Source organism: Ambystoma mexicanum, chromosome 10, assembly GCF_040938575.1.
Source record: "Ambystoma mexicanum isolate Mex_15411 chromosome 10, UKY_AmexF1_1, whole genome shotgun sequence".
NCBI classification, from domain to species: Eukaryota; Metazoa; Chordata; class Amphibia; order Caudata; family Ambystomatidae; genus Ambystoma; species Ambystoma mexicanum.
In genome coordinates this window covers 1,186,814,233-1,186,840,253 of record NC_090932.1, presented here as the reverse complement: position 1 = coordinate 1,186,840,253, position 26,021 = coordinate 1,186,814,233, and the positions used below count along the sequence as shown (strand labels likewise).

Below are 26,021 nucleotides of genomic sequence, written 5' to 3'. Positions count from 1 at the left end.
CTCTGTGGCTTTCTGCAGGAATGTTTTCATCTGACGGGGCCCCATGCCTCCAGCTATATTGTCAGTGGGTACACCAAGCACTCCAGTGCATACCTGCTAAATCTTAATCTCCTTTTCCTTGCTGCATCTTTGTTGGTTTTCTGCTCTTTCTACTGTTACAGACTTTTAATTGTATTGTCTCATTGCTTAGATAGGCAATTTTACATTGAACAACCCTTGTATTTCTTCTTTCTAGAACCATGTTTCCTCCTTAGAGGCAATTTCAGTGCTTTACCAACCAACACATCAAATCAAAACAAACCAGGGGCAAGCTCCATGTGGCACACCAGAGAGAGACAGCATGGCACATGCTGTGGCAGGTCAGCTGTCCTAACATTCTGTGGGACAACATAGAGCAGGAGTCACATTTTAGTGTGAATTATGTAGTGGTGAAAAGGAGCGAACATATCATTCCCTGGTTGCTTGACTGAGGTTCAATTTTAGGTCATGTACCATGTGTTTTGGGTCAACTTGCTGTTTGGCACAACATACTTAAGGTCCTCTGAATGCTGGGTGTAGCCTTCACTGGTTAGGCATTTAAAAGCCATGTCTTGACTATTTTTCTGAAGCTAATGTGATCCTGAATTTTGAGAACTACCTTTGGCAGTGTTCGGAGGTTAGCTGACATGTTGCAGGAGGAAGACACGCTGTGTCTCTTCTGGCATAGCTGGTGGTCTGCAGCAGTACATTGTCACTAGAGCAGAATGTTCTTCTTGGTTGGTATTGGATGAACTTTCCTTGGAAGAATTCAGCCCGACCATGCTCAAGGGTACTGTGGGTGATGCAGGGGGATTTGAAAGGGATCTTTCTTTGACTAGCAGCCACTCGAGAGGTCTAAGGGTTGGTGGTGTGCATTGCCACCTGTCGAGTGGGAGTAGTTGTCTTCTCTCTGTGTTCTGAATTGATATGGAAGTGAGAGGTGGCCGAAGATGCCAGTCAGCCCCAGGACGGTAAGCCTGTGCCAAAGTGTGTTACTAGACTCATCTCACCCTGGAGAGCAGGTTCCATGCTATGGTCTATAAAGTGTGACTAACCTGGTGACCCATCTGGTGACACTGCTCTGCCTGCTTGTGCCAAATATTGCCAGAGAAAAGCTTGTTTGGGGCAAAGTGGATGGGAAAAGTCACCATTCAGGGCCCCACTGCTGAGCCTGAGCATTGAGAAAAAAACTGTTCCAGCATGAGTTTCCACTCTATGTTATGTCGTTCCAATGATGTAATAATGCCAGCATTAGAATGCATGCAACCCAGCACAAATGAGAGGAAAAGGCAGCTGGATAGTCTGACTCTTATGGCAACTCTTTCCTTAAGGACATACCGTAAGAGTACAAAACACTCTGTCCCTATTCTATGTTAAGTAGTTGGCAGGCAGGAGCCTGTTGGGGAGAACTCCCAGGTATGCCATAGCGATACTGGAAGTTCACAGACTTTGAGGGCCCAACACCCTCCCCCAGTATACACAGAAGACTCAGTCAACAGCAAGTTCAAACTGTGGTTTATTACAGCCAAAACCAACATGGATCGACACAAGAACTAAGAAAAATTCCAGCATGTCACTCAGTAAACGGTGCGCAGGCCATTTTTGTCTTGGAAGCATTTCACTGCTCCGTCATTACTCGGGCCTCTCTACAGAAACCTATTGCGGCGTGGGATTGGCCGTCATATACAGGTACATATACATGCTATTCTACTGGGCTCTTCTATGTCAGGTGGCTGGCCTGTTCCATCCCCAATTCACTAACTATAATATTATAGCAGTGTTATGGATGTACCATTGGTTCTTGCCCATTGCTACCCACCCCTAGGGTACTAAGCAGTGATTGGCTAGAGCTCATGTCCCCAGGCCTGGGATCTGAAACAGTTCTCGGCTCACTGTGCACCTTTTCAAGGTGATGAGAACGATTATCTATCTTTATTGTAACTTGTGTGCACCACCTTTGCCTTATGAGAATACTCTCCTGCTCGGTGCAACACTTGTGCATACTTGTTGTAGTCCATGTCTGTATACATGGGATCAGCACTCCTTTCTCACCACTGATCACTGTCCTTTGTCTGCTTCAGCAGCATCACATGTTTGGAGACAACAAAATTGTGCTCTACAGCTCTGAATTATGAGAATGAATTCCCTTTTTCTGTAGCTGGTCCCTTTGTCGTCTGGGGATTGGAATGTCTTCCGTATCTCTTGACCTTGGCTGCGGGTCCTGTCTCACACGTCTTGCTCTCTGTCCAGCCTGAATCAGCTCAGCTTATCCCCTGCTCATTGGTCTGATGCCTGCTGTCATTTTTCTAAATCTTATAATGAGGTTTCTACATTGTCCACGCTATACTCTATTCTCCATAGGTTAATCACACTTGGCTCTGTCAGGCCCCATGGGTGCTCCTGCAGTTCCATTGGGTTATTTGTGTTTAAGAATCTGCAAGCTTTACTCAGGATCTCTTGTGTCTTGCGGTTTCTGCTTTGCTGCAGTTGGCTAATGGCAAAAATAATACAAGCAATGACGGTATGTATATGCATCTGTCCTCTAACAATAGAACGGCACTCTCGTGTTCTTCATGTATTCGAGTGTGTGTTAGTGTCACAAAGTGCGGATTGCACTTGTGCTTCATGCATAACGCTGCTATGTTGTGGTGTCTCTAACAACGTCGGCAGCATAGCTTCTTCGTGCTTAGCCCAGGCTGTCCATATAGGTGTCTCTGACCATGGCCTGCCCTCTTCTTTCAAAAATGGATAGATCTGTACTGTTCCAAGTCGATAAGGCTGGCTGAGGGGATACCTCTCAGTGTATTTATCGATCATTGGTGCATTTGGGATTCATCCAAAATAGAATGGGTGATTGAAGTGTTTTCTGTCCTTCTGTCTTGTCATGAACTTGATGTGGGGGGGGCCGCGGTGGCAAGATCCCGACTCCCTCATCAAGCCCCAAATTCTTGCGGGTCACACAGTGCTGCAAACCCGGCCAAATTCATGGGCACTTTTTACTTTGTAATTTTGTGATTTTCTGCTGGATAACCCAATGTGCACGGGCAGTGTTTAGTGTACTGCTGCCTTTGATTGGATTCTTCTATTGCATAGGAGCTTTCTTTCAAAAACGCGACCCAGGTTGTTGACTCCGGTCCTGTAGTGTTATTGGAGGTTTGTATCATAGCTTTCGTAGTGCAGCAGACCTAGACATGTTTGTGGGGACCCAAACATCAACATAGCTGCTATTAATGAAACTCACTTTAATGACCTGAGAAGGATGAAGGGCTGTGTCTGTCCTTTCAGGATGCAAACCTGTGACTGTTGCCCACAGATGTCTGCATTGAAGGCTACCATCACTGAGCTGCTCTCCATGTCCTCATTTCCTCATCCCGTACATTTGAATGGCATATTATTTGCAAGGCATCGATTGCTCTCAGCAGATGATGGTCTTATAGAGAAGTTAGTCTCCCATCACCCCGCTCCCCTGATCAGGTTATGATATGATATGGCATTTATAACGCCCCTATACACAAGTGTTCCTTAATGTCAAATACAAGCTACAGTGCTGGGCCATGAACTCTACATGTACAATCGAAGCCTCTTGTAGAGCTCTCCCAAGAACTGGAAAAACCTAAACCGTGATCAAAGAATCTTTGCAAGTGCTTTAGATGGCCCCAAAATAGACACTTGTGTTGCATTATTCAAAGTTGTTTCGTTTTGTTCCCAATTAAAAAGGCCTTTAAGTAATTCTTTAAAACTGCTAAGTCTATAAAATGACTGTTCGCTAGGAGTTGATGGAATTCATCCCACCACATGAAGAGACTGTAGAGCACTTTAAAATAATAGCTTGTCGTTTTATTATTATTATTATCATACAATGTTAAATCCCGACCTGGGTGTTCCAGCATTGTAAATCACTCTGTTTATGGAACTCAGAAGGAAGAAACGTTTATAATCTTCATGCTGCAAAGAGATTACTTCAGCAGGTGCATTGACCCACTGTGCTTTACTACCAGCCTTGGTGCATAATACATTACAGCTCTTGAGTGACCTTGCATTGACTCCTCAAAGCTGGGCCTGTGGTTAGAGTGGTTAGTTCAGATCGTTGCTTATGGCTTTCCAAGTTAACCCTCTAAATCCCCTACCCCAAGCCGAAACCCTAAGGCTTTAAATTCTAAATAATACACTTTGCCAAATCTCTGAATCTTTGATGCATGATTCTCTCAGATAGCCCAATTTAATTGTTACTCTGTTCCCCCCCCCCTATGGTATACACCCACAAGTGATATAAAATATTCGAATTTGCATTTTGAGCATCACTGATTTCTTTAATGTGTTTTCAATGACTGTATTTATTTCAGCTCCATATGGTCTGGGGCAGAGCAGGTCACCATTTTGTAGAGTATGCTGCTGCAACTAAAACAAAATAAAGACAACATTGGCTTAGAGTCCTACCTTACAACGTTTATGAAAAAGAATGTGTATGGATCCACTAAGGTTATAAACAAGAACCTACAAGCAATACAATTAAGTATTACTGCAGGATGTTAGTGCATGTCACCAGAATGCAGGAGTGTGACTAGTACGAGTGCCCAGGTGGCGCTTCTCCACCAAACCCAGTGGTCGAAGTGCATGAAAAGAAGTAGTGGAGCTATGTTCCCTGCCAGCCTGCACCCACTACCCAGAAACCGCATCATCACACCGCCTCCCACACACAATACAAACCCCCAAACACATGCACCTGTTGTTTAAGGGAACGTTCAGTGTAGTGCACTGAAAGTGCAAGTCTCAACTTCTTCCTACACTGTTATTTTAAAACGAAACTGTTCCGGAACGGTTTCTTTTGAAATAAAAGTATAGGAGCTGTAAAACATAATTTAAAAAAGTAGAGGAGCACCGCTCCAAGCCGCTCCCGCTCACTTCGACCACTGACCAAACCTATAACATACTGGTGTGTGGGTGAATCCTGTAGGTGACTACGAAGATCTGAAACTAGTAAACTCTATGCACTGTACTGCTATCAAAAAAACAGAAATGAATCGGGCAGCCAGCCATAGGACAAGTAACTTGCCATGATTCTGGTAACATCCTACTAGGACATGACAATCTATACGTACAATGCAGGTGTGGTCACTGGTAGTATTTTTACTTTAGGTCCATGGATATACATGAGCCTCAGATTGTGCAGAACAGCAGCTATCCCTGTAGTAGTGTGGTAGATGCTGAAGTCAGTATGTGGGGTGGTGGCGCGGATGAAATACTGATTGCCTGGCAAGCGCGCAAGTGCTCATAAGGCAGTGCATGGGTGAAGTAAGCCATCATCAGAGCTACATGCCTCACAATAAATCATAAACTAATACTTGAAACACAGACTACCCCTGTCTCCTGTTATTTTATCAGGGTACCAAGCCCCACACTCAATGGCATGTCAATCATCATGTCATATATAGATCACTATAGAATCACCCCAAGTCAGAATTCTCATATCACAATAACATAAAGATAATTTATTTCATCACAATCGTTTTTTTCTGTTTTAACATTTCATACAAAAAACATCACATGTTAAGACCTATCTCAAAACATATACTTCAAAGGTTATCAGTGAATTTGATCTTCTCTCATCTACTCACAACATTTTCTCATCTATTCACAATGTTTACAAAGAATTTCATCCCAAAATTACTAAATGCGAATGAGATGTGTTCTCAAACTAAAATATCCTCGGATGTTGTTTCAATGCGTTTCGGCCTATTTCTGTAGAATAAACCTTATCCTATAGAAGGTTTTTCCAGAGGCCTTTATCAGGACAGATGAACTTTAGTTCTGATCGCTAATGAGTCTTCTAACCCTTAGTCCTTTTTGTTCTTAATTGGCAGACCTTTTTCCTTGAGCCACGCAATTATTTTCTGGCATTCACAGTGGTTGATTGTTCCTGTTAATTGGCCACGACCAATGTGATAATATTGGGGTCAAGGCCAAATGCTTCAAGAGTCCACTGAATATACCACCAGTCCATCTTATCGAATGTCTTGTGGGAGTCTAGTGCCAATACCCCCACATCTCTCCCTATCACAGGTACCACCTCGATTAAATTCAGAATCTGCCTCACTGTGTCGTGGGTGCTGAACCCTATTATGAAACCCATTTGGTCACTATCTATGAGACTTGGGAGAACATCCATCATGCAGAGTGCCAACATCTTAGAGTACAGCTTAGAGCCCATGTTGGTGAGGGTAATAGGGTGGTACGAGTCACAAAAAGTCAGGACCTTCCCTGGTTTGTGAAGTAAAATAGTGGTGGAAGTCCCCATGATAGGAGTGGCCCTGCTGGACCCCAAAAACGAGTTAGAGAGCTGTCAGGTGAGGGACCATGAGAGAGCAAAACCTTTTATAAAAAGGGAGCTGTCAACCCATCGGGACCCAGTACCCTGTTTTTCAAGGTTTCGATAGCCTATTCCACTTGGCTAGGTAAAAAGGGACCCTCCAGGGAGTCGCATGGCTCCCTCAACAGTCTCAGCATCCCAGCATGCATCAGGTATCTGGATTGCATATCCCAAGAACTAGCACCCCCTGAGAACACTGCCTTGAAATGTTTCTGAAATATCTCCAATTCATCAGAGTCCACCCACTGCAATACCCCCTGGACATCGTGCAGAGCTAGGCCAGTATTGCGTGTTTGAAGCTTTCTCAGTTTAGTCACCAGGAGAAACAGGAGCTTTTTAAAAATAAAATGCAACACTGCGACGGTTTGACAGGCATGACTTCCTCTGCAGGCCCACACATATTTTCTTTTTTTAAACAATGCATTACCCTCGAAGAGACTTCCCTTGATTGGGGTGTTCTATATTTTTTTTATTATTTAAAAACAAATTCATAAAAATGTCCTGAATGTTTTGGTGATTAAAGGAAATGTGAATTATTCAAAAATGGTAAAAATCCCGACCTCGTACTAGGTATAAAGTCTGTCTTAACAAAAGACGGGGCGTCAGCACATCTTTCAGGACCAACAAAGGACTACGGGATAGGTCTGCAACCTCTAGCTCTCCCAATACTTTGGACTACATCTTCCATTATCCCTCACCATTGATAATGCTTGCTAGGGATGAGCAGAGTTGTAATCTAAAACATCTGGAGATTAAATGGTTGCATACCCCCGGTCTAGGGCAAAGATACGCAGTGGCATAACACAGTTTTACTTTTCCTCAACTAAATGCGTGAGGAGCTATTCAAAGCAGATGCCTCTTTACTCCGGTCAGGGTCGCAAAACTCCTGCAAACCCCACCCAAGAGCGCATAAATATTGCTGGCTGGACTCACTGATAAAAGGTACAAAAGCAAACAATGGGCTTTGGAATACAGCAAAGGCAACATTGCAAAAGGGCTGGAAAACCTGCAAAGGTGACCGTCGTCCTCTACTTAAGGATCCAGGTTAAGAGAAACATGATATGATATGTCACTTTTCATGTTGCTACTACGATTCTGTAACTACACCCAAAGCCTGGACATCCTAAAATCTATGACCATTTTTACTCCTATTGAACTTTTAGAAGGTCTCAGTGCAAATAGAATCCTGAAAGCTCCAGGTACAAACTTGATACCAGCTCCCCATCTACTGCAGATTGGATTGCTGCTGTAGATACTGGGAAGGTCTGCTAATCATGTAATACTGTGACTTCCGGTCCCCATTCACAGAACTCTTATCATAGCCTTCCAGGAAAGTATCGACTGGTTTCACTGCCTGACTCTCTAAGTATACTTTTTGGAAAACTATTATTCGGTTTCATTGAAAAGGTTGGTTGCTGGGCTTGTTGAATTCTCCTAACGTAAAGATCAGTGTATTAAAAATCACAGTGATGCAAGTTGGAAGGAGGAAAGCTATGGCAGATGGAAGTGTTAAAGTCCATTGACTATCTAGAGCAGCCCTTTTCATTGATGGCTTTATGGGGTTTGCACGCAGAGAAAGCTAAGCTTCCACTACAGTTTCCGTTCTGGTGCCCTAAAGCGATTTACATGTAAATAAGCTATTAGCTCACCTATATCAGCTATTAAGCTTTACAAAACCTGCTCATTATCTATTGGTTTGCATGTGATTGAGTCGTACGCCTACTCAAATCTATGCCCAGGTGTGAAAATTGAGAAGCAATACTTGAAATCCTTTGTCTCAGCTGCTCAATTTACTCCTACATTACCCCTCTGGTTGGGGATTAATGGGATAATTGGATGGCTGTTCTCAGACCAGTGAATTGATTGCTTTGCATCAGGGTCAAGCCGGGAGAAGCGGATCATAGGATTCAATTTTATAGAGGTTTTGAGGCTAGGTAAGGCTGCAGGTTTTCCATGGTTTAGGTACATAGATATGTGTCTCTATCATTTATAGTTTTATTTATTGGATATTTCTAAAGCGCCTATACAACAAATGGTGTTTCAAGGTGCTACAAGACAAAAAAGGGGGTTGGGGGACAAGGGAGAAGATAACAATAACAGTCCTATTAGGTCTTGTGACATTCGGGTTGTGCAAGTGGAGTAACAAGCAGTCTGAGGGAGAGGGGGCGGTACCGGTCTGCAGGAAATGCGAAGTGCTATGGTGGGAAGTGCAGGCTAAAGAGGAGAGAATGAATATGAAAAGGGGTGGTGGATGAGGGGGGAAGAGGGTCACAGGGACTAGGCGAGTGATAAGGGGAGGTCAGGAGGGAAAGTGCCACAAATTGCATGGGGTCCAGGGGATGAGGATCCACATGCTGAGTGCGAGGAAGGGGTGGACTGGGTGGGGGGTGCCTGGTACCTTGTAGAACACAGAGGGAACCAGGCAGCCAGTCACAGTGGTAGCTGGGGGTGTTAGCAGGGGAGGGAGATAGGGAAGGAAGAAGAGAAAAGGAGGGTCTTGAGGAGCTTCCGAAACTTAAGGAGATCTGGCTCAAGCCTGAGAGGGGAAGGTAGACCATTCCAGAGATCTACCACCCACTATCTGCTCAGAGAAGCGACTGATCTGCAGAGAGTTGCAGCTAGAAGACAGAAGGGCTCTAGCAGGGACATATTTAGGGAGAGAGAGTTGGATGTAGTAGGGTCTCAGGCCCCAGAAAGCCTTGTGCATAATGCAGAGGGTCTTGAATTTGATCCTAGCAGCCGAGCAGCAACCGGGAGCCAGCGGAGAGATTTTAGGGCTGGAGAGATGCAGCCCTTGGGCTTGAGGCTAAGGATAAGTCTTGCAGTCCTATTCTGGATTAGGTGGAGGGGGCAAAGGGAGGATATAGGAAAATTGAGGAAGAGGCTGTCACATAAGTCCACTCCAGAGAGGACCAGAGCTCTGGAGACATTGAGTTTCTGGAGGAAGGTGAGGCCAAAGGGAGAATGCCTCTGAGCAGGTGCAGCTGATAGTGTGCCATCTTGGCAAGGTCTGCCATGTGGGGAGAGAAGGCGAGAGTGGAGTCAAAGATGACACCAAGGTTTTTAGCCTCACAAGAGGGTGAGGGGGGACCCATACAGGGTGGCTGGAGGGTAGCAGGGTAAGAGGGAAGGACGGAGCTGAGGTCCCAATGAAAAGGATCTCAGTCTTACTCACATTAAGCAGAGATCATTGGTGGCACGCCATGCCTGAATAGCAGTCAGACATTCAGGGATGAGTGAGGAGGCGGAAGAGGGAAGCTTGAAGGAGATCTAGGTGTCATCTGCATAACACTGGAAGTGAGGAGAGGAGCAGATCAGGTGGGCTAGAGGGGAAAGGTAGATGTTGAAGATCCACGGCGAGAGGATAGAGCCTTGATGGGTATCCGGACTTTTCATCTAATTAAATTGCATCTAAGTCACTTCCATTAAAATTTTATTCATCCAAAATCATTTCCATCGAAATGCCTTTTCTTTGAATAAGATTCAATGGATTTCAATGCTGCTTTTATGTATGAGATTTGGGGTTAGGGCACGGGTTAGAATTAAGGTTAGGGTAAGGGGTAGGGCAAGGGTTAGGGTTAGGGCAAGGGTTAGAATTAGGGTTAGGGTTTGGGTTTGGGTCAGGGTTTGGGTTAGGGTTTGGGTTAGGGTTAGATTAGGCGTTAGATTAAGGGTTAGATTTAGGGTTAGGGTTAGATTTAGGGTTAGATTAGGGGTTAGATTAAGGGTTAGAGTTAGGGTTAGGGTTAAGAGGGGATGGGCATGGGGGTTGGTGGAATCCCCTCCCCCAATATACAAAAAACATTAAAACATTACAAGGAACTGGCCAGTGCCGAAATTTCAGCACTGAAAAGCTCCATGTAATGTTTTAAAGTAGAACATAAATGCATCAAAATGCTATCTTTTGCATTTAAAAGTGCGTATCCATGGAAATTGTCCATTGCTATTTTCGATGGCCAAGTTTCGATGGATGTGTACTTTCAATGTAAAACAAAGCATTTCGATGCATTTATTTTCGATGAATAGTTTACGATGCATTGTCTTTTCGATGCATCTTTTTCGATGCAATGACCATGAACCCCTTGATCGACACCTCAGGTGGAGAGTGTGATAGTGGAGAGAAAAGGGCCCAGTTGAACCTGGGAAGGTCGGTCAAAGAGGAATGAGGTCAACCAGTCCAGTGCCAGGCCTGTGATGTCAAGGGTGACACAGAGCCCATTTCTCAGGGTGGCATGATTGACCATGTCGAAGGCAGAGGAAACATCCAGAAGGATAAGAATGGATGGAGAGTTGGAATCAAGATTAGAGAGCAAGCCTTCACAGGTGTACAGTAGAGCAGTTTCCGTGCCTCTGGCTGCTCTGAAGCCAACTCGTGGTTGTGGAGACAACCAACATATTTGGTGTGTTGGATCAGTTGGGAGATGACCAGCTTCTCCAGGAATTTGTCCAGGAAGGGGGTAATGGAGATAGGGTGGTAGTTAGCCGGGCAGGAGGGGTCGGCAGAGGGCCTTTTGAGGACAGGATGCACAAGGAAGTGCTTGAGGGGTAATGGAATTAGCCAGTAGCAAAGGAGTGATTACAGAAATCCGCCATGGCTGGCACAAGGGAGGCAACGTTGTCCTTGATAGTTCTAGAGGAGCAGGGGAGCACCTGTTTGGAGGAGACTTCCATAGAGAGGACTTGTCTAAAACCCTCATCTGGTGCTGTGGGCGAGAACGAGGAGAGTAGGAGGGAAGAGGAGAGGGAGACCAATGGAGGCCAGAGAGCTGGGGAGAAAGGGGAGTAGAGGAGAGTGAGGACAGGATGTCATAGGTTTTAGTTAAGAAGTGGGAAGCCACTGAAGCACAGAGGGTCAGGGATGGCAGGGGAGAAGTGGAGACTGAAGTAGGATTAGCAAGTTCCTTGCAGATTTTAAGTAATTTGCCCATGCTGTTAGTGACCACAGAGATGCAGGCTTGGGTATGGGCCCTCTTCTTTGAGTGGATTGAGTCCGTATTGCCTTTGGAGCAGGTGGCAGGTCAGTCTGTCAGAGGATGTGCTTGATGCCTGCCACTTCCACTCAGCAACTCTGCACATGTATTTCAGAGACGCTAGGTCGCGGTCATACAAGTTGTTGCGGTTGGAGGGAGGCTTTATGCAGAACCTCATGAGAGAGACAAGGATGTCCAGGGTGTTGGTGATACAGAAGTGAAGATTAGCAAGGGAAGAGTCAGTGTAGGAGTCCATGGCAGGAATGGGAGGGGGAATGAAAGTGGCGGCAAAAGAAGCAACTAACATTTGGGTCACGCTGCTGCTATTTCCAAACAAGATGTAATGATTGCCAAACAAACAATTTCCAATGGCTGACACAATTAATTTGGGCACAATGTGTAAAAGCATACCTGCAGATGAATATCCTGAAAAGCACTTAGGATGTGGGTTGGACCTCCCAGCCTACCAGGGAACTCAGAATCCGGGATATACCTCATGTTATTGGACCTCTTTCTGTGTCCCCTGATGCACATGATGTTGTCATCTTCCCTACCGGGCATTGGCCTCCATCCGTCCAAGCTCTAACCACACTTCTCTCTAGCCTCCTCCCTCCCATCCCCCCAGCCCACTCACACCTCTCCTCTTCCACCATCCCCTAGCCACTTACCTTCCTTCCAGCTCTCCCGGCAGTAACAGTCTCCTACTTGCCCTTCCTGACCTCCTCCTGCCTCTGTCACCAATGTCTGCCATGAAAAGGAACTATAAGGTTCTCTTCTCCATTTTCTGTGGAGCCCATTTTCTTTTTAACTGTTTTAACTTGTGAAATTACCACGGTGCATGACCTTGAAAAAACGTCTAGCATCCCAAAAAGCATGCCAGTGCTTGTTAATAGCGATAACTCCCATGGTGGGGGTTTTACTACCAGATAATGGGGTTCCTTGCTTCGATTGGACCTATAAATCAGTCCCCAAACAGGTTGTAAAGCACTGATCAAGGTTTTATTTACTCAAGTAAAATTTGTCTTGGCTCTGAAGGGACCGTACAGTAGCCACAACCAAATGATCTACGATCATTGTATTAATTTCCTACAAATCATGCAATTAAACTATAGAGGATGGACTTTTTTACTTGTGTGTGTCTTCATTTTCACAAAGTGACCTACACATTTCTGACAAGCTGTGCAGGCTGCGCAAATGATGCACTGGTCAGCGCTTTTGCAAGCTATTATGTTGCGTGTACAACCTTTGCAATGACGGGCCCTTAAAAAGTCTCCCATTTTGAAATTCCCCCCACCCCGCAAGAATGTATTTCTATGTGATGAACAGAAATGCAAGTGGGACAGCAGTGGCTCATCAAACTGATGTTCTAATTAAACAAACTGCATGAAAGGTCAGAAATTACCCGATCATGCATTACATATTCTGCACACTTGCCTCAAACAGGTGCAGGGATGTCTGGAAATATGAGATGCATTTTGAAATGTGCAGAATCACTGCTTTGTGCTCTATGCGAATGTGTGCACAGAGAGGAAAGGGCCGCCTAAACATGCACAGTGGTGAGATGCACAGCATGTATGATGTGCACATCCAGATGACCTTTGCAAAGTGGGGAAAACGTCTTCTCACTTAAGTGATGGGGTGCACTAACTCATCCCCTCGCTAGTGTGAAAAGGTTTGAAAAGAATTTGTGTGTAGTGGATTACCCCACAGATACACCAGGCATTAGTAGTAGTAGTGATGTATTCTTCCATTGTGATGCTGTTACAATTGAATCTGCAAAACCTTGTACGTTCGTATGTCCTCATTACTACATCAGAAAAAAAATGAAAAAAATCTATTTCTAACTGGAAAGCTGTGTATGTTGCGTTATGCCAATGGGAACCAGGCAGAAACACCATTACCGTAACACAACAAGTAGACACTTGGACCCTACTTTACACCCAACAAGATGAAAAAGAAAGACTGACGCAGGTGATCGCTTTCTAATAGTAAAGTAATGATATTTTCAAGACTTCATTTCATGCCAGGAAACCTAAAGGAGAAAATAATGTTTGCCTTACCTAGGACGAACCATCTGCCCAAAGCAGACTGTAAAGTCAAGAGAAATTGGGTTCGACAATTTCCAATAACTGTAATCCAGAGTAGGCGGAAGAGGGCCCAAACTAGCTTAACAGCCTATGCAGAGTTTCAGTCACATTTTTGGAAGATGAAGGCAAGCATTTTGGAAGTCAGTCTATTTTTGTACCACTACCTTCCCCTCCGCCTGCGCCGCCACCGCTTGAACCCCTCCAACCTCCTTGCCACACTGATTTCCAATGTAAGACACCATCCTCTATCACTCAGACGTCTCATTGTGAGCTGTGCAATGTCATACTTTAGCAGGTCCACCCACGGAGTCAATCAATGAGGTTACATGTTTGGCTGTTCCTTTCATTTCCCCAGATGTAGGGATTGAATGGCCTACTTTGAAATGCATTGGTCAGATCCTTGTGATGGTTGTTGGCTCTGAGAGGGGCTCTATAGAATGAACTCTTATCAGAGTGTTCCGCCATCTTGGATGTTTTTTGCTGTGCTGCACAACACTGTTAAGGTCCTGAAGCTTCAGGAGAGAGTTGAGTTGCAGTGAGAGTGATCCATGTCCGCTCTGTGCTGGTACTCAACTTTCTGACCCCAAACCTGGATGATCAGGTTTGCGGGGCATGGATGAACTGGCCTGGATGCTTGTTCAGCTTGCTGTGCTTGATGTCACCCGCACCGTGGTACAGACACTCATCGGGGAGTTCTGCCATCTTGCAAGTTTTGGTGCACTCAGCTTGCCTGTGCGAGTTGGACTTGTTGCTTGGCATTTCCTCTTTGGAAACCATTGCAAGATACTTTATCAGGTAGTTCGCAGGAGCCTTTCTTACTTGCCTGCAGACAAATCCTACAAATTCACCTCCCTGGGAAGAGCCAGTCATAGATGCATAGATGGTGGTCTCACCAAGGACATAACTACTGTAGTAGGTACTTTAGGAATGAGGCACTCTTATAAAGCACTTGCCCTAACCTTGCTGCTGATTATATTCTGGGACGGGTTAGGGCACTACTCATATCTGGGAGAGGGTGCCCCCAATGTTGCTGGTCTACTTCTCCACGTATGTTTATTATATGGATAAGATAGAAGGACGTTTTTCTTACTTAATGTTTAGGAATGGGCTGGGTGCCCTGGAGGATCATCAACCTACCATATCTGGCCCATACTTCATGTAGCAGGCAGCGGTCCGCAGCCCCTGGGGGTTCCCACAGGCCCATCTTCTTAACTACAATATGGGATTCCATCACAACTCCCCACTGGTCTATGCCTTGTAGGTAGGTAAGCCTCAGCTTTTTTGCAGAGATGAGCTTGGCTTTCTTAGTCCATGGGGATCTGCCAATAGCCGTTCTGGTTATCAAGGACAGAGATCCAACGCCTCCCTCGCAGGCTCGCCAGGGCATATAGTATTGAGGTCTGGCATGTTGCGATTGCTCTTGGTGTTACAGTCCACGCACATGTCTGCATTGTTGTTCTTTTTCTGTTGCTCTGCAATTGGAGGCTTTGCAGCCTTAAAAGCCTGACAATCCTCCCGCTGCACATGTTCGACATACACCTGCGAGGGGGAGAGAGGAGAGATGGACAGAAAGAATGAGTAAACGGGAAGAGTGGAAGATAACATGGGAATGGGAGAAGAGGCAAGACGGCGTGCACGGTACAGAGATGGAGAGAAAGAGAATCGAAAGGAGGGGAATACTCAATGAGAGGGATAGCAACACAGGGACAGAGAAGGAGATAGAAACAGACAGAGAACCGAAGGGAGACCAAACGCAAAGGAGGTGTGAAAGAGGACAGGAGATTGAAAGGACAGAGCGTGGTAAGGAGACAAACGTAAGAGAGAACAGAGGTGGAATAAAAGAGAGACGAGACAGAACATGAAGATACAAGATAAAACAGATGGCAGGGCAAAAGAGAATGAACTGAAGGGAGGGACTAAGATCAGACTTAACCAGAGAGATAGCAGAGAACACAGGAGGAAGAGGGAGGAGATGGCGGGATTGAGAGCTTGTGAAAAGACAGGTCAAGAGCAATAGAGAACCGACAGAAAACATGGGGTGAGAAGAATGTGAAGAGATAGAATGGGGGAGACTCGGAAAGAGACATAATGGTGACATGAGAGAATAAGAGACGAAAATGAGGGAGAGAAAATAAAATATTGAATTAGAGATAAGGGAGAATGAATGGGAAGAACGGAGGGAAGAAACAGAATATGAGGAAAGGAATAACTGGGAGAAAAAGAAGAGACAGTCGAGCCGGAAGAAAGGAGAGGTAAAATAGAAGGAAGGATAAAGGTGTCATGTAATAATATCGAGAGTTAGAAGAGAAAGTGCATGAGCGATGTCAAAGAAGACAGGAAGAGTGGGGGGAGCAAGGAAAGGTGAGGCAGAAGGTCGACACAACAAGTAAAAGAGTGAACGTGGTTAAGAAGGATCAGGGGAGAAAGAGTGAAGAATAGAAGCTTGGGAAGGAAGAAGGATTAGACGGAGGGGAAGGATAGACAAGGAGGAAGTGACAAAAATGAATTAAAAACATAAAATGTACAAGATCATGCCCTGAGGGAATATGTGTTGGTGCTTCACTGTGCACATTCCATTCCTAGCAACTAATATTTTGATGATGCCAGAATGGGACTTGTGTTGCTCACCTCCACCCATCTTACCCCTGGCCTACCACGAAGGAACAATCTAGAACACGCACTGTCTGCAGTAGCTCTGTGGCCCGACCATTCAGTCACATATGCCTGAGTGTGATCTCTTGGCCATCTGGATGGCGTCACCCTTCTTTGACTCATTCTACTCTCCCAACACCTCTTTGAATTCCATGGGCTCACCTTAAAACAAATCTGACGTCACTCTCTCTGGAGACTCAACATCTAGAGTCATATGTATGCTGCGTGTGAGCATGTGGTTTCTTGCCACACAGACGAGAACAAAAAAATATGATGGGTGGAATGTTTAGAATTCATCTTTACGACTGGCATCGATGTGGAAAACTTTCCACGCCATCACTTTTGAGCCTGTCTTTGGCATTGAAGAAGGGGTCCAGGCATATGCAAATCAACACAAGCTACACCCAGCTGCATGCTGTGACCATGGACATGTGCCCTCTGGCATGGTGTGCCCTCGATCCAGTGCCCTTGATGATAACCTCGCCTCCCATTCCCTCCCTATTTGTCGACCTTTCCTCTTGTCCTTTTGTTGCCTCCCAGGGTAGTGTGATTGTGGGAGTAGGGTGGACATGGCTGGATGGTTTAGTGGCCTGTTTGGTGCCTGCCTCCCTACTGAAGGGACTGGTGACGACTCAATAGACAAGTGAAATGGTGCACCTTCGCATGACCCTGGGGCAACTTTCTTAGACTGATTGTACGTGTTGACCTTGCGTGGGGGTCGGGAGTTGCACTCTCCTTATGCACCATGCACTGGTAGAGTGGCTGTAAACAGAGAAACGTATCGAGACCCAGTGCTCTAGATCAGATATGATAGTGGGAGTACATTATTCGCTATTTTTTAAAGTTGGGAGTAAAAAGATTTTTTTAGGGAGTAAAAAGTCCAATTCCCAATGGGAGTATTTTATTAGCGCGTAAAAAATCTTTTAACTGGAAAACGGAAATGTTTTTGTAATCGTTATTTCTGTGCACCTAGTTATTCATGTTCACGTTTACTTCTTCTGATAAAACAGTAATAATAGCAGTTTCTTCCTGTGGTATTATGTGCACTACTGGTCCAAACATATTAATGGTGCTGTGTGGGTGAAAGCAGTGGCACAAGGTTCTACGTGTCTGCTTCTTATTTTTTAGTGGCAGTATTTTTACTCCCTATTCTTATTTTTTGGCAGTGTTTGCCTATTCTTAGGGAGTAGGGCTTCATCATGTGTTGGGCGGTATCCCGGCGCTAATTGCGCTGGGATACCTCCCAATGCAATTAGCATTACCACAACTCGAGTTGCGGTGGCTCTGTAAGTCCCCATTCGTTGTGAGTCCAGTGGATTCTATTGGGGTTTTCAGCACTATTACCACCGGCGGTAATAGCACCAGCCATAATAGCGCCAAAAATAGGCAGAAAGCTGGAGAATTACTTCCAGCTTTCCGCCCCAAACTCAGGATTGGGCGGAGAGATAATGTGGCAGTAATAGCGTTACCACCACATTTTTGCTGCTCCGCCCAATCCCTTGTGCGGCCATAAAAGTGCCTGATACACCCCTCATCTGTAGGCCTGTAGGTGGTTGCTACCATTGGCTCCCCAGAATTTTTGGACTATGACTCCCACAGCCCCTCACAATTCACTATGTTGGCCATAGCTGATGGGGGTTGTAGGCCAACACATCTTTAAAGTCAAACGATGTAGACCCCTGCACAAAAAGTTGCAATGCACACAACATTTTTCTTATTTTTCTTATTACCATGTCTGAAATACTACAAACATCCTCTCTCGGCAGGGTTCTAGGTCATTTGGTCGAAAATAAATGGTCGACAGGACAAATGTTCGACACCAAAAGGTCGACAGGTCAAATGGTCAATTTTTTTTTTTTTTGTTTTTTCACTTTCTTTTTTTTGGGGGGGATTCCCCCCAACCCCTTTTTTTTTGCTAAAAACTCCTTTTTTCCCTAAACGAAAACCTAAAAAATATATATATAAATAAAAAAAAATTCGACCATTTGACCTGTCGACCATTTGTCTGTCGACCATTTGACTGGACACCTCTTGGCAGCATATGTTATAATTTCCATCTAGAACTCTCGCCAAGTAAACGCTGCATCCCAAATGTGCAGGTTATAGTAGGTCACAACCAGGTATCTCGCTCCTTTTTTAGGGAATCTCTCCTTATAAGAGGTGAAAGAGGACAGTTGTGATGGTGTGCGGCTGTAATAGTTCATCAAAGCCACCATTAACCAGCAGGTACTGTGAGGACTTGGTGATCATCTGGCACACCTGCATTACGTGTGATTGCTGGAGGGCCACATTGCCCTTCTGGATTGCTTCATGCAACCCCAGTCCGGTAAGTCCCACACTCTGGAATAGAAAGAACTATGCACTCCAAAGTATAGAGTGAAGGATGCAGCCATTTTTTGCTAAATTCACCTCCAAGAATTCCTTTATTGCATCTTCTGCTCAGCCTGGCAAGCCCAGGTTGAGAAGGGTTTTGAGAAGATCGCCCTCCTTCGGGGAGGTTGGATTGACGGCTGTCTCTCGTTTTCTCTCTTTCAGATAACACTGTCGGGATAATCCTGGGCTGCGTGTTTGCGTTCTTGGCAGTGTTGACCATGATACTGATCGTCATCCTGCACGAGTGGCGGCGGGCACGGTGAGTACCCTCTGCATGGTATGGTACGTTGATGGCATATCTGATGGTGGATTCGATTGATTTCAAGGAAGTTGTAAATGGAGGGAAGTCTTTCTCATCTGCTGGTGGAATGAGTGAAGGGCACCACCTGAGTATGCGGATCCTGCACTTTCACCACGGCGTGGTTCTGTCAATCATCTCGAACCTCCAATGTTTCATCTCGCATGTGCAAAGTACCCCCCTTTCTCACTACTGAATCCACCACACTTGTTATCTGCACCCTTTAACTTAGCAGGCTACATTACTGATCCAACAAACACATATTATACTAGCAAAGCCAAATGCACCTGTCCTGCAAAAGGATGCAGAGCCCAGTGCTCTACCACCCCTAGTACATCATGCTATTAGCCACACATTATTTAACCTCTCCCGATCCTCTTCCACACAAGTGCACCACCTCAAAATATGTTGACTGTCAAAAGCTCTGCCTATTGAAAAATGGCCCAGGGAGATGGACACTATTACAAAATGGGACCAACTGGTATATAGAAAATGATGGTGCAATCATAAAGGTACAGAGTTGATTCATCCCCAGTATATTTTTCTCTGAGCTTTTTGCCGAATAATTTTCCTCGAAAAAGAAGCCTGGGGGGTGGCAATGGAATATGAGGTATATGGAGTGGGAATGGAGATTAAATAATAGGGGAGGGGGAATTTGAGGTGAACCCCAATACTTAAAAAAGCTGTCAATGAGTTTAAAAAAAGGTTTTGCCAATAAACTCTTCGAAAAAATAAGTGGAGATGAAACAACATAGAATCATCATGAATACGATCAAATCTGTTGGAATGGGACTGACGGTATTGGCAACAACAGGGGAGGGAGATGGGAAAGAGGCCTATGTAGCCGGATTTTTTGTCCTCCGAATAAGCTGCACAAATGAAGGTTGGCCGGGAGAAGAGGGCAGGGAATTGGGAACAGAGGGAGAGGCGGGAATTGGGAGGGAAGAGGGTGGGCATGATTATTGGTGTTCGTATGCATTATCCTGAATATTGTTTGCTAGATGGATATAATGTTACATTTTTAAGAAAAAGTTCTATAAAAAAAAGGTGTTGGCTGTATTGGCGTAATCACTCTCTTTTTAAATTCCTTCTTCTTTTCCACAATTCAACTCATGGGCTAGTCACCACCCACCCCCAGAACCCTGCAAACTCCATCTCTTGCTTGTCACATCCTGAAATACCTCTTGGCCTCTTTGTCCCATCACCCTCACACTACTTTTTTGCTTTGATTCCTGCACCTACCCGCCCCCACCATTGGATCGTCCTACCCCCAAAGAGAAAGTCTATCCCCACTCTATATGCTTTTAGGCAGAATTGCATGCAGTACCCACTGGGACCAAAACACAATTAGACTACAGGTGTTAGCCAAACCAACCTTTGGTATAAGTCTGTACCACAAAGTTTTTGATAGCGAGCTGAGCAGCCAGGCTTATCTCAAGAGTAAATGTGAGCAGTACTAGTAATTACACAGAGGACTTTCAATCACATTGGTTCAAGTAGACACTTATACTCAAGGTTTCGTGGTAAAACACGTATTAATTTATTACAGAATCATTTAGAAAACATTTCACTAGAAGAAAACAACTTAATATTATATACCAATACACTTCAATACAAAACTCCAAGATTAACAAACAATTTGAGCTCCACTGGAATAGGAGCCAAATGGCAGTTCAGTTACTTAGAAGTGAGCAAAAAGGACAAGTTAAGTAGAATAGATCACATAAACGTGTTAGTCAGTGCAAATAGTTTCAGTTCACCAGAAGAGTTCAATTCAAGTCAATAGGCCAGGCCAGTGTTTTGCATAGGAAAGAGCAGTTCTGGTATCAAACGGTGAAGTCTTTGCAAAAGTTCTCAGAAGTAGTTTAGGCGAAAAAAGATCATTTGTGGGGTCACAAGCTGATTAGGCCTGCAAGTTGGGAAAGTTTCACGAACTTTCACCGCGAGAGTGGTGTTCTCTCAATCGGGTTGGCACAGTACTTTAGTATGAAGAACAAAATGCAGCTGAAGACATTGGTTCCTGGCATTTCCTGCAGATCTCACTGTTCCTGAGCCTCAGTCGTGGGGACAAGAGGGAGGACGTCGGAGGACTCCTGCACTGCACGGGATCATCGAAAAAGCAAACAAGATGGAGTCACTTCAGTTCCAGTAGCTGTAGATTCAAGCACACAAGCTGGTATCCCTCTCCCTGGTTAATCCTAGCCAGCTTTGAGAATGGTATCCAGGTGGCTTACGAGTTGATTGCTCCCAACAACTCAAAGGAAGAAGTCGTCCTTGAAGGGGCTTCTCTGTCGAGATGAACTTGGCAATTCGGACCTGCATCTGGGCTTCACCGGGCAAACCAACGGTCCAGGAGTTGCAGCAGCCATCCTCTTCCAGCTCTTCTTCGGTTCTTTCGTTCCAGTGGTCGACTCTACTTTCCAGTCCAAGAGACTCGCCTTTTAAACAGTTCTCTCCCTTTCATTCCAGCCTAGCTTTCACTCACCCAGCAGGGTGGCTGTCCTTGCCGGACAGCCAGCCAGCCAATCACGCCAGAGTGCATTTGGGTCTCCTAGGAGATTAAGCACAGGGAGTTTCGGGCACCTCCCTCACTTCCTGCCCACCCCAGACACTCAGACGCCAGAGGAGGTCTTCAGTACTGAAGCCCGCCAAAGGCATATGAACAAAGGGACCAAACCTGGTTTGGCGCGCAGAGACAAACACTAGAAGGACCTTTCCAAAAAGAAATGGGGAAAAAAGTAGACCGGGAGCTGTTTAAACAAAGAGGCTTAAGGCGCCATCTTGAAAAACATGGCTCCCTTGATTTTTTGTTACTGGTGTTCGTGGTCGGGAAAAATCATGGTAGTTCGTTGTTAAACCACTGCCACTAGCCTTTTCAGTAAGAAAGGCTAGCATTTGACTGCTACACGAGTATTTAGAAACAGGGGATACTATGGCCCTCATTACGACCCTGGCGGAAAGTGACTGACCGGACCGCAACAGCGTAAATAGCGTTTCCGCCATTGCACGAAGGAGCAAAGTGCGGCCCATTCTGACCCATCGGGCACGAGCACCACGGCATGGCGGAAGTGCAAAGTCCGCGATGGCGGAAATGACCCCAAAACGGCCCACACCGCCGCCGTACGGCGCCCTAGGTGCAATACCGCCACCCATCACAGCGGGCACCGCAGAGTGCGCCTACCGGAAAGTACGGTGACCGGAAATATACGGAAACGGAAGTTAAAACATGGTCCCGGAACGGGAAACAACCCGCCGTACACCTATAAAACCACAAAAACCACACAACCACTAAAAACACTACCCCGAGACACACCCCAACCCGTCATCCACCCTAGCGAAACCAAGAAAAATGGGAAAAGTAGCGAAGAAAGCGTGCGACCGCAAGCGGCAGGTCCACTTCTCCCGTGAGGAACTCACCGTGCTAACAGAGACCCTCCAGGAGAATGCTGCCGTCGTCTTCTCCACGCAAATGACCAGGACGGCACTTGCGAACAAGAAGGCCATATGGGCTCTGGTGGCACAGCGGGTAAGCGCGGTGGGGACCGCACCCCGCAACCCACAGCAATGCAGAAAGCGGTGGGACGACCTGCGGATACGCGTCCGCAGCATACTCTCTGCCAACCGCAACATTGCCACAGCCACCGGGGGAGGTCCTGAATCACCCATCAAGTTGACCCCCTGGGAAGAAATCTGTGCCTCCACCATCGGAATGGAGAGCATAGAGGGAGTCGGAGGGATGGAGAAAGGAGTGCAGACATCAGAAGAATCAGGTAGGTGGCCCAGATAAAACAATGCAAAATCCACAATGTCCAATCATGTGAAGTACCATGTGTCCACATAGTGCAACAGAAACACATGTCCAGGAGAACGTGCACACACATCGCCCTGATAGCGCACCTTAAAACCACAATAAATACATAAATAATTAAAAACCCCTAAAACACCCACCACACGTCCAGCAGGCACACCCTAACTGCAGGCTGCCAAACAACTGCACCCTCACCCCACACACAAATAAAAGCACCTCCAAGGCACCGACCCAAATCACCCTCATGTACCGCCCCAATGCATGTGATACAATGCCATTCCAATACCCACAGACCCATTAATAACCCTCGCCCTCCTTTACTCCACCACAGGCTCCGATCCAAACGACGAGCATCAGGACACCCCTACCAGCACACCTGCAAAGAGGGCCAAGACCAACGGCCAAAGACCCTCCACCTCAGCTGCACGCATCAAGACACGGCAGCAGCACAAATCAGGTGGCAGCACAGAGGAGGGAACATCAACAGGCACCCCAGCAGCCAGCATGCCCACAACACCACCACCACAGGTCCCCCCAACGGATGCCACAGAAGGCACTGCCTCTGGTGGCAGCAGCACCATAGGTGACACCCCATTGATGGCAGCATGCTCCGACACAGAAGACGGGGATGTCGAAGTCAGATCCATCCATGACCTGTCCCATTCCCCCTGTCTGTCCCATCCCGTACAACATGAGGATACCACGCAGGGGCACCCACAAGACGACGACTGGCCATCCCCCCCAAGCCCTGTGGCAAGGCAACATGAGGTCAACAGCCCCTCTGTGACACCCCCGCAAATGGCCATGGCCCAGCAGAGGCAACAGTCCCTCGACCAGTTAATCGAGCAACAGCAGCAACTGGCCACGCTCCTCAAGGACCATGCCGATGAATGTGGGCGCACTAAGTCAGACATAGAAACATCAACTGAGACACTCAGGGCAGAAATGGAGAGAAGTACAGAGACACTAAGGGCACAAATGGAGAGTAGCACCGAGAGCCTGAGAGTCCAGATGGAGAGTAGCACCGAGAGCCTGAGAGTCCAGATGGAGAGAAGCACCGAGAGCCTGAGGGGGGAACTGCATGCAACGTCCAAAGACGTATGTGCCGAACTTGCCGCAGTGCGCCGTGTGCTCACTGAGCTCTCACAAACCCTTAGGGACATGCATGGACGTGAGCAGGCAGACACATCATCCGTAGCAAGTTCCGTCCAGGGCAGCCCCCAACGTAGATCTGGGAGGAACCTGCGCTCCACAGGCAGGGGTGCCCCTGACACCCGCAGAGGCGGCTTGCAATAGCGACAGCCCACTGACAATGAGCATCTTTGGACACTGGTGTTCGGGGGGGAGGTAGGAGGGTGGAGGGGGTGTGTTGGGCTCACTTGGGTGGCGGGTCGATAGGGTGTTCAACATGATATCACATATGCCATAAACAGTGCACGATCAACCAATGAGATGTGTGGACAATGATCTTTGTGTACTAGGCCATCATAGGCGTACAGTCCATATTGTGCATGTACCAGACACACACAGTGCCACGAGTCCCGTGTCCATGTATCAGCCACCAGGCGTGAGTGCTAGAAGCATGCATCAATGAGATGCTGACGAATGTCACGGCCCTCCGGTGCCTCGCAGACTCCTTGAGGTGCTGCCACATCCCCACCCTCATCATGACCATCATCAGGTGCTTGCAGTTCTGCGTCAGGGGGCATGGGCACATTTCTACGTACGCACATGTTGTGGAGCATGACACATGCCATGACCATCTTTGCAACCTTCTCATGGCGGTACAGGAGTGCCCCGCCAGACCTGCTGAGGCAGCGGAAACGAGTCTTCAGTAGGCCGAATGCCTGTTCAATGACTACACGGGTACGTGAGTGGGCATGGTTGTAGTCCTCCTCATGCTGGTCCCGTGGGTTCCGGACTGGTGTGAGGAGCCATCTCTTCAGTGGATACCCAGCATCACCTGTATGTGGACGATAAACGTATGATGTGGAATGCCATTGCTACGTACGCACACCCCCCCCCCCTTCCTGCCAGTTCATTGCCGCATCACATACCCCACATCATCATGCATGAAATGAGACTCACCGAGTAGCCAGGATCTGTTCCCTGCGTGTCGCTCCATGTAGCGTGGTATAGTAGAGTTCCTCAAGACCATAGAATCATGGGTTGATCCAGGGAATCTGGCACAACAATGTGTAATGATCCTGTTGGAGTCACACACCATTTGTACATTCAGGGAATGAAATTGTTTTCGGTTGCGGTACTGGGCCTCCATGGCATGTGGGACGACCAATTCCACATGGGTGCAGTCGATGGCACCAATGCAACCCGGTATGCCGGCAAGTGCATGGAATCCCACTTTTGTGTTGGTAATTTCCTGCTCCGAGCGTGGTAGAGAGATGTAGTCGTCTGCGTGCTGCAGGAGGGCATCGAGCACTTGCAATAGTGTCCGTGAGAACAGTGGCTGAGAAATGCCATGCAACTGTCCCACTGTGTGCTGGTAGGTGCCTGTGGCCAGGAAGTGGAGTACAGACACCACCTTCAGTAGGGGTGGGATGGCGGTTGGGCTATCTATCATGCTGACAAGGTCAACGTGTGTCATGTCCACTATTGCGGCTATGGTGTCCCGGTCCAAACGGTAGAGGGTGTGGATCTGCTCATCAGTGAGGTTGAACGGATGTGCTCGGAGGCGTGGGATTGCGGGCTGCCTGCGTGGTGGTAGTGGCTGTGCTGGCGGCCCTTGCTGGCCCTGCCTTGGCCTCCTCCTCCTCCTGCGTCTCCTCCGTGCGGCCGGTTGTAGTTGGTGTTCGTCTTCTTCTTGGAGTTGGAGTACTTGCAGTGCTATCAGGTCCCCCAGGGCCAACATCGCGAGTCCTGCCGGTAGCATTTCGGAGTGGGTGTGGTTGTGGGAGGAGACTGGGTGTGCAATTTATGTGTTTTCAGGCTGTATGGCCTCCACCTGTGGTGATTCATTCCACCTGTGCAAGCTGCTCTCCCCTTTGGCCGAGCACGTCCCGCACACAACGCTGCAATTCGAGGAATGGCATCTTGCTATTGCAATCATGTATTTGTACCCGATGGCCGTGTAACATTTGTTGATATGTACATTCGGCTATGGTCCCATTGTTTCACATACAATCTTTGCAGTCGCGAACAGACTTGTGATGGGTCAGTGGAACGTAGTACTCGAGTAACGGTGGGCCCTCATGCATCACTGTACCGAGTTGCACCGACGGGCGGGGCGTCCCATTCGTGGGTGAAGGCAGTTGCCATTTTCACACACAGCCGCACTAGATGGATTAATTTGTGATTTCAAACGGCCACAGATGCCTTTTCGACGTGATGTTGCAAATGAGGAATTCGAAGGGCGGCGCTTTCGGTTTCCAGCTAGCGCCGGGGAGATGCCCACAGGTCTGACTGCAAATATAACGTTCTTTTGTTCGAT

The 26,021-nt window shown here is 46.8% G+C and overlaps 1 protein-coding gene across 1 annotated transcript in view; it reads left to right on the top strand.

Moving 5' to 3' along the window:
- The window catches only part of LOC138492163 (uncharacterized), a 1,449,912-nt gene that overhangs the window by 1,401,901 nt on the left and 21,990 nt on the right, over positions 1-26,021 (top strand). The window contains exon 26 of the mRNA XM_069619172.1: positions 18,630-18,726. Within this exon, the coding sequence (XP_069475273.1) occupies positions 18,630-18,726 (97 nt within the window). The remainder of the gene's footprint in view (positions 1-18,629; positions 18,727-26,021) is intronic.